Source organism: Dipodomys spectabilis, unplaced genomic scaffold (assembly GCF_019054845.1).
Source record: "Dipodomys spectabilis isolate Male_0828 unplaced genomic scaffold, ASM1905484v1 ptg000046l, whole genome shotgun sequence".
Classification (NCBI taxonomy): Eukaryota; Metazoa; Chordata; class Mammalia; order Rodentia; family Heteromyidae; genus Dipodomys; species Dipodomys spectabilis.
In genome coordinates, this window is record NW_024870723.1 from 11109333 (window position 1) to 11119067 (window position 9735).

General features: G+C 40.7%; 1 protein-coding gene across 1 annotated transcript in view; it reads right to left on the minus strand.

Moving 5' to 3' along the window:
• Golga1 (golgin A1) overlaps window positions 1-3705 on the minus strand; it is a 52135-nt gene extending 48430 nt beyond the window's left edge. The window contains exons 1-2 of the mRNA XM_042678704.1: window positions 3606-3705; window positions 1961-2242 (exon numbers count right to left, since the gene is read on the minus strand). Of these exons, the coding sequence (XP_042534638.1) occupies window positions 1961-2095 (135 nt within the window). The 5' untranslated portion in view covers window positions 2096-2242; window positions 3606-3705. The remainder of the gene's footprint in view (window positions 1-1960; window positions 2243-3605) is intronic.
• Window positions 3706-9735: the final 6030 nt, after the last annotated feature.

The following is a 9735-nucleotide window of genomic DNA, read 5'->3' on the forward strand; positions in this document are numbered from 1 at the left end:
CCACATAAACAGAAAAAAGCCAGAAGTGGCACTGTGGCTCAAGTGGTAGAGTACTAGCCTTGAGCAAAAGAAGCTTAGGGACAGTGCCCAGGCCCTAAGTTCAAGCCCAGGACTGGCTGGCGTGTACCCAAAAGCACAAACATATACAAAACAAAAAACAACAACAGAACAACAACAACAACAACAATAACAAAACCCTAAGGCAATGATAGACACAATATTTTGGTTACCTGGAGGAGAGAGGGCAGGGAATTGGGAAGCAACATGTTAGTGGCTTTGGCAATGTTGATACATTCCATTTCTTTGGTTATACAATAGGTTTACCTTATGCTTTATACATACAATATGATTAATATTAGTTTTTCAGTGATGAGGACTAAACTTGCTTTACACTTTACATACACATTATATATGTATACAGTCTTTTACATCTACCATCTATCAATTCATATATATAAATAAAACCTTATATTCTAAAAAGTCATCTGAAGAGCTGGGTGCTGGTGGTTCACGCCTGTAATCCTAGCTACTCAGGGGGCTGAGATCTGAGGACTGCGGTTCAAAACCAGTTTGGGAAGGAAAGTTTGTGAGACTCTTATCTCCAATAAACTACCAGAAAACCAGAAGTGGCACTGTGGCTCAAGTGGTAGAATGCTCACCTTGAGCTGAAGAGCTGAGGGACAGTGCCCAGGCCCAGTTCAAGTCCCATGACCACCACCAACAACAAAGTCATCTGACTTATAAGGATTCCATAATATGCCGAAGACATATTATTATTTAATCCTCAAGCAGGACACTTCTCTAATACAGCATAGTCTGTGGTGTTTTATAATCTTACCAACACAAAAGGTACTTTACAAATAAGGTGACATGCTAAGTCATTAGTGCCACCTTTCCATCAAGTTTCCTAATAACAGAGTGCACTCATTAACTCTAGACCGCCATTCACAGACCTTGTTAAGCAACAATGACTTAAAGTCTATGTACCTGCAAGTAGAACAAGCCCAGGCATTTCAATAAATTGAAATGTAAACATTGCACCATGGAAGGAAAAAACCAGTATGTGAGAACAGTGCTCAGAAAGTGGAACAGAAAAATATGCCAATGAAGTCTATCTAGTATTAACAAATCAAGCACTATTAAAATGACTCCTCAAAGTAAAGAATCATATTTGCACGGTTTTGTACAGATAGAAACTACAATGGTAAGAAATAATTATTCAATTTCAGAACATTTATTAGGAGGAGTCCCTTATGGACTATTTTTTTTTTTGTCAGTTGTGGAGCTTGAACTCAGGACCTGGGCACTGTACCTGAGCTTTTTTGCTTTGTCCATTATGGGGCTTGAACTTAGGGTCTGGGTGCGGTCCCTGAGCCTCTCTATGCTTGAGGCTAGCGCTCTACCACTGAGCCACAGTGCAACTTCTGTTTTTTACTGAGTAGTTTACTGGAGATAAGAGTCTTACAGACTTTTCTGCTCCAGCTAGCTTTGAACCACAATCCTCAGACCTCAGCCTCCTGAGTAGGTAGGATTACAGGTGTGAGCAACTGGTGCTCAGCTTTCCCTGAGCTTTTCTGCTCAAGTCTAGCGTTCTACCACATTGAGCCACAGTGTCATTTCCAGTTTTATGGCCATTAAATGGAGTTAAGAATTTCGCAGACTGGGGGGTGGGGTGGGAGGGAAATGGGAAGGAATGGGAAGGGGAAACAGAGGAGTAGGCAACAATGCTTGATAAGAAATGTACTCATTATCTTGCCCATGTAATTGTAACCCCTTTGTATGGTATTTTCACAATTAAAAAAAAAAGAATTTCACAGACTTTCCTACCTGGGTTAGCTTTGAACTGTGATCCTTAGATCTCAGCCTCCTGAGTAGCTAGGATTACAGGTGTGAGCCACCAAGCATGGCCCTTCAAAGATACTGATACTATCAAATATTTAAATCAAAAGAAGATACTTACAAAGTCATCTCCAGAGTCAGCTCCCATAGAGGCTACAGATTCCTTGCTGACAGAGCGTGGGATCCTAGTAGCTCCTCCAGGCCTCTGGGCTACAGCAGTCTCTTCGGCAATTTTCTTCTTTAGTTTTGCAAACATGTTCGATATGTAGCTATTCTGCACCAAGGAACTAGGGTAGTAGATCTTAATGACTGGATTCAGACAAAGGTGCCTAAACAGTTTCACACATCCAAGCAAGCTGCATTCCCACTTATATATGGGCCAAAGGCTTATGGCACTCAGTATCTATAAATCAGATGAGAAGATAGCTCTAAGTTAAACATTGGAAAGATTCTACTCTTGTTATGTTAAGCTTCAGGTTTCAAGAGTGAGTTTTGTAACTTAAATATACATATAACAGGACACAATTGCTAAAGACTTAAAAAGTTGTAAGGTGTTTCAGATGCATATACAGACAGGGAAATCTAGTCCCAAAGACATGAGGCAAACTGCTAAAGGCTGTGGCAAAGGGGCAGGGCTGGCAGTTGGACACAGAATGTTCTGACTTACAGATTTCAACTTTGTGTTCTTTTTATTATCCCATGTTGGCTATGGCATATGACACATTTAATAAAACCTCCCAGGTTAAAATCAAATAATTATGACTTAATGCTTTTAACTCCTCTCAATAAATTTAATCAGGACAGAACTGTCTTTTTAAATCAAAGACACAAACATATGTAACAAACAAGAGGGAAAAGTGTAACATTCTAATGTTCCAGAATAATTCTGTTTGCAATCAGCTGTTTCCTTGGAGGGGGGGGATATCCCAATCTTGAAAAAAGTATTTTATATTACAGGTATCATATACCCTTAAACTTTTCTGGGAATGCTTTGTGGCTCTTTTCCTTTAAGTTTGATACAGTTACCTAAAATCTCAAATTCCTATGCAAATATTTAACAAGATAATCAATGGTGTTCAAAACACTAAGACTGTGGTTTCAATTCTAACTTTACATGTTTTGTGGAGATCACCAAAGTTTTACTTTCAGGTCCACAGATGACATCTTGCTACTTCAGATCATCGGATAAGTCTGTACAATTCTTCAAAAATGTTACCTTCAGCATCTGCAAACTATTGGAGGTCAAAGCATTCTGTTCTGAGTAAAGACAAAGATAAAATCGGTTGGAAATGAAATGTTAAGGGCAAGATCAAAATGTTGAGTGGGGATAGGGGAGAAGAGTGGAGGAAGAGGAAAGAAGATTAAGTAGAGGAAGGAAACTTGTCACTAGGACAACCCTCAGTGGAATACCCTCCTTCTCGCTCTCTGGCCTGTGAAATTTGTCATCTATGAGCTTCCTTCACAGGCACAAAGAACGGAATCTCTTATAGCGATTCACTTCTCCTTGGAAAACCAAGTAAGTCGACTGAGATTAAGGTTCCGCAGGGCTGATGTTGATTTCTCAGTTGGTTCTGACAGTGTTTACCTGGCCAGACCCAGGGCTGGCTGGTCGTGGAGCCTCGACTGGGACTAAGCTAGTTGGTGAGGGAGGGGGGAAAAAAAAGGTCGCCGAAGTTGAGCAACAGACAGATGCCCAACGTCCAGGGGTGCGGCCACCGTACAGTTGGGGTCCCACCCCTGCGGGCCCCCTCTAGCCACGCCCTTACTTGGACAGTCAAAGACGGGAGGTAGCCGGCATCTCTCCTGCTTGACAGCAGAGCAGGGACACTGAGCCCCGGAACGGTTGGCCTGGCAGAGGTCGCGCACGAAGGAACCGCAGACCTCTAGGCTTCAGACTCCCGGGCCAGGGCGGCCCTCTTCCGCCCCCACCCGGGCCTTTCGGAACCCCGGGACCGCCCCCCGCCTTGGGTCTCGGCTAAGCCCGTCCAGGCCGCTTTGGGGACAGACCGAGGCCGCCAGAAGGGGGCGGGAGGGGGGGCTCTGGGCGTCCCGGAACCTCGGCCCGCGCACCTGCCGGCAGAGCCCCGCCTCCGGGACCCTAGTCAGCGCCGGCCAGCGTCACCTGCCCCCGCCGCAGGCCGGTGAGCCGAGCAGCGACCCGGAACCACTTTTCCTCAGCGCGCCGGAAGTGGCAGCGCGGAGGGCTGGGACTCCGCGCGCATGCGCCCTCAAGTGCGCTGTCTGGACTCCAGGCGGCAGTTGGGCGGGAGCGGCTGCAGGGCGTGGGCCTCGCTCAGGGCGGGGACTTCTCGGCTGCCGGCCTGACTAAGCTCACCCCGGCGACCGGGCTGCCCAAGCCTTCACCTGTCCCCTTCGCAGGGGGCGCCCCGGATCCTCTGAACTCTTTTTTTTCTTTTTGGTCAGTCGCGGGACTTGAACTCTGGGCCTGGGCGCTGTCCCTTAGTTTCACGGACTTTCCTGCCTGGGCTGGCTTTGAACCTCAATCCTCAGATCCCAGCCTCCTGAGTAGCTAGGATTAGAGGCGAGAGCCACCGGCAGCAGCTTTCTGGTGACAGACTGCGTTGGATCTGCCTAGGACTTTGGTTGTGCGACATTCTTTCTATGGGACACAGGATTTGTAAACTTTACCTTGTCTGACCTGGCAAAGAAAAGTTCAGAGTCCCCTGAGACTATATGGGTACCAACCTTACGGAGGCAACTTTAACTGCTGGAGACTTCTTAAGTTTCAGGAGTAAACAGCCCAGGCAAAAATTCGGCCCTCTAACAGAAAAATGATTTGATTTCATGTACATTAAAAAAAAGGGGGGGGGAATGAAGATGCCAGGCCTTCACCCACTACTGGCTGAGGAGATGGCAGTGGGAGGTGTGCCTGAGAGGGCAGGCGCTCAACAGCAGGGAAGAATTCGGAAAAGCTACCCAAGTTTACTGAAAAACTGGCAATGTCATTTGTCAGGTTGACAGGAGTAAATCCTTCAATTTTGATCGTGTCTTTCACAGTAATGAAACTACTAAAAATGTGAAGAAATAGCAGCACGATCATCAATTCTGCTATCCAAGGCTACTATTGGTACTAATATATTGGTACTAATACATGGTACTATTTGCCTATGGGCAGACTGCTTCAAGGAAAACACACACTATGATGTGTTCAAAAGGTTGTTTGAGTTACATCCAGGGCATACCTTACAATTATCCTTGAGCACAAAAGCTCAAGGGTAGGGCCCAGATCCTGAGCTCAAAGCCCCAAGACCAGCCCACAAAAAAGTAATATAAAATATCCTGAAGTAGGGAGACCGGGTGACATATGTGACTATCCACTAAAATTTTGTTTAAATTCAGCCTACACCTGTCCATGGCTGCTACCTCCCTTCCTGCTTAGAGCAGCCTGGCAGGTCTGTCCCCCAATAAAGCCTTAAGGCCATATTCGTCACTCGCCTTTCATTTCTTACATGGCCTGTTTCCTAACTGTGTTATGTATATTTGGGGGCAGCAGGCCTTTGTTACAATAGGCAGCCTGCAGACTGCTAGTGTTGTAATTAAGACTCCAATATTCCATCTTCCAAAATGTGGCTTTGCTGATAAGTTACAATACCATTTATGAAACCTTCACTATATATCAAGAATTACGTCAAGATCTTTGCCCTTAGACTTACATCATCTAGTTTTGTAAAATGATATAATGGAAGACTAAATTTTGTAAATAAGGTGGACTTCTCAGCTCAGTAAGAGGCATTTTCTAAGTAGAAAAGGATAAGCAGAAAGTGGTGCTGTGGCTCAAACGGTAGAGCGCTAGCCTTGAACTGAAGAGCACAAGGACAGTGTGCCCAAGCCTAGAGTTCAAGCCCCACAACAGACCAAAAAAACAAAGGATAAGCAGAAAGGATTCTAGTACTTCTACTCACTAGCAGGATTATCTTGAACAAGTGCGGTACCTTTCTTTGCCTTTGATTTCTAATGTACAAAATTGATATATAAATGCTTTAATTATTTTAAATGATTAAATTACAATAACTGTAATGTGCATTTAATAAAGTATGTGTCACATTAAAAACAAACTGGCTCCTTGCTCAGCACAATCAGTGCTTTAACACGTGCATCTGACCTGTGGCCGGCTTACATCACCATTGCACATGCATGACAGCTGAAAGGGTGCTTCAGGACCTTATCCTGTAATAACACGCACTCTGGTATATGCTTATCACCATCCACCTGCGGCCTGCCTCCTTAGAACAGCTGAATTAGGTTAAAACAAAGCAAAAAGGCGAGCCTTCTTCAAAGTCCTGAAACAAATTGAGTAGACTATGTCAGGCTCAGGGCTTCATGAATGCCTAGCTAGTGTATCCACACTAAAGAAACTTTAGTTCCTGTCTCAGATCTAGCACTCAACCTAGGATCAGCTGATCCCACCAGATCTTCAACTATCCCCTCCGAGCATCCCAGTACTGACTGGGCAGGGAAATGGCAAAACTACAACCAATCAAATAACAGGGACTCTGAAGAAATCTGTAAATTAGAACAAGCATGAATCTACAACTTCAAGGCAATTGAAAGTATCTCAGATATAGTCTGAAAGAAGTTTAGTTATGAAGTGATTAACAATAGTAGCCAAAACATTAAGCAAATAATGTTTATTTTTATATCGATGATACACTTAATATACACGTGGATTCAAGATACAAAATTCATTTACAAGAGTTCACACCTGATGAATGTAGTCACATTCCTAGAGAACATTTATCAATGCAAAAATTTCTTTAATACACTGACAACAAAAAGCAAATACTCTGTAATCTTATTTAATAAACATCAAAACAATGTTTAAATCCCCATCCTCTAATATTTAAGTGCCTTCAAGGTGATAGGCACTGTATACAGGAAAATATTGAAAGCCTATGGATCTGCTCTGCAGAATCACAGTGTTTACTCTGAAATTCGTTTAGTGAAGTAGTGAAAGGCTTGCTATCTTTTATGACAAATCACATACACAGGAGCCAAAAGTGATGAACTCGAGAAAATAAAGCTTCATGAATTTCCCAACTTCTAAAATCTATGAAGTATCATCTTTAACAGACAAAGCTGACAAAAGCTTCTGGAAAGGAAAAAAAAATACAACAAAACACCCAACACCCTTGTTTAAGAGAATGTATAGCTTATGTAATTTAGAAACACTAAAAGACAAAACTTACACATCACCACAAATGTTCAAGTCAAATGATACTGACAATATAATTTCCCCCCATAGTCATTGGTTGTAAATAGCCCCTTCAAAGTTTATTCTACTGGTAACACACATAAAAACTAAAGGATCCAAACAGTTTGCTAACAGAGCTGAGTGAGAGATCTTGTTCTAAAGTATTAACTCACAATACTCAAATTTTAATACAAATGAGCAACAAGGCTGTGTTTCAAGGATTACAAGTGATCTGCAAAATAGCTAGATAGGCAACCAAATAGCTTCATTATTTGCACGACAGATTAGCAGCACTTGGATATGGTTTGTTACATGAAAATTATTGTGCTTCAATCTCTTGAGGAGAGCTAATATAACTCTATAGTCCCTATAGTGTTACAGTTCTAGACATTTCAGTTACAGACAAGCACAATTAAAAAAAAAGTATTTCATACCACTAGAAAATCAAGTAATTATATCCTCCAAATGTAATTTCTGCTATGATTTCAACAAGTGCATTTCTGCCTAATACTCATAATGCAGATGACAGGTTCACTATACTTTTCAGTACAAAAAAGATCAAACAACTTTTTATGTAATTCCTACTTGATTAAATTAACCCTATTAATATTCTGAATAAAGAAAAAGGATATTCAACCATATGTTGGCTATTGCTGAGAAAATAATGGCCTAAAATTACAATAGTCCTCAGAGCAAAGTAAGAAATGACCTCTACCTATTCCACCTGATTGAATGATTAATGCAAGCACTATTTATAGGGATGCCAACACAATGAACATGACCTATTTGGACAAAATCCTTCACTTATGACCTCTGCCATGAAACTGTCAGGACATCATATTTGCATTTCCCATTATCTAACTCAGACCTTTCTACTACACCTGGGAGAATCCTGAAAAATCTAGGACTTCTTCATGGTTTAAACAGCAAGTTTATTAAAAACAAATTTTAAGGAATGTTGGAAAACTAGTGGTATGGTCTAGATGGCAAAAGGAATTCGGCAAATTGGATAGCTATAAGAACTCACAAAAATTAATTCTAAATTATCTTACCAAACTGCTAAAGGCAATTTAATGATGATATAATAAACAAGAGTTAAATAAACTATCCTTCAGAAAATAAAATTCTTACTGTGTTACCAATGTAATATTTTTTCTGAAGATTTCAAATAAATCACGATAGCTTTAATTTAGAGAAAAAAACAATAGTATACAAAGGAGAGTGAGTTTAAGATTTGGAAAAAATGCAATGGTGTCTGGTTTGGAAATATTTACTTGGGGATTATCACATCACTTTACATTTAATAGTGATTTAGTCATGTTGATTTGATGTTTAAGAAAATGTATGGTTCAAATTAGGTTTACAAATCTCAATTTGACTCAAGGACAAGTGGACATTTGTAAGTTTCAAATGAGAAAAACGTATTAATGAGACAAACTTAAATACCTTTCACTGCTACCCATAGTTCTTTAACTCAGTTCATTAATTTTCATTCCATAAGTTTATGAGAAGAGTCTGAAACCTAAAATTATCACTATCTCCATAAATAATATTATATCCAAAAAGATGATTGTCTTAGGCTAGAGATTGGAATTGTCCACTAAAATGGGAAAATTCTTCCCAATTTGTAGTCTGTTAATATGACCAAATTCAGGATGGATTATGGGAAACTGTTGTATGGTAATGTAATATACTTCAAACTACTAAGAAAATGAATCTACAGTTCAAATACATTTTTAAAAATCACACTGTTTAAAGAGTAGTGTGATAACTATTTTAAGAAATTATTAAAAAAAACAAAAGAAATGGTTAAAATGTCTTAAAATTAAGAAAATGGTGCTCAGTCAGTGATTAAGTGACAATGTTACATAAAATGGAATTCTTCTCAAAAGTCAGTATTACATGAAAAGAATAAGTGAAAAATACTAATTTTAGCTCAAGAAAACATTCATATTTACAGAATTCCAAAGAAAATACTTCTATGGCACCAACAGATTAGTTAAGTTTTATACACTTATCTTTCCTAATCGAGTGCAAATTGTCATCGTCAATCTAATACCCTCCTAATGAACATGCAATTGCTCCATTCACAGGCCAATTACCTGTCCTGAAATACAGGATAGGTTTAAATAATTGTGTCCAAAACTCACAAAGGACTACATTTTGAAATTGTAGTTCGAGGAAGGTGAATTATCTTTTGTGTTTGGTTGTCTTTTCTAAGAAAATGATCCCAGAATCCAGGAAGGTCTGGGAGTCAGAGCACAAATGGTTTCAAGTATCAGTGTGCAAGAGAATGAAGGGAAAGGGCTTGCTTTTCACAGCGGTCCCTAACGCACTCAACAGCACAGCTACAGCTCTCCAACTGTGAGGTCAGAAGTTATAGCCACAGTGTCAGTTGTATCTGCTGCACCTTCTGAGACATGAACTGACTATGTAGGCTGGCCTTGAACTCGTGTTTCTCCTGCTTTAACCTCCTGAGGGCTGGGATTGCAGGTGTGTACCACTGTGCATGGCTTCCTACTGTACTTTTGGTTGTTGCTGTTCTCTCAAATGAAACTCATATTAAGCTGAGTCAGTTCCATGAATAACAGTTCAGTATGTCTTCTGCTGAGTAGCAACTGCAAACATAGGATTTGGTTGCGGAAACAACAAAAATCAGATCCTATGTATGTATTCAACGATTT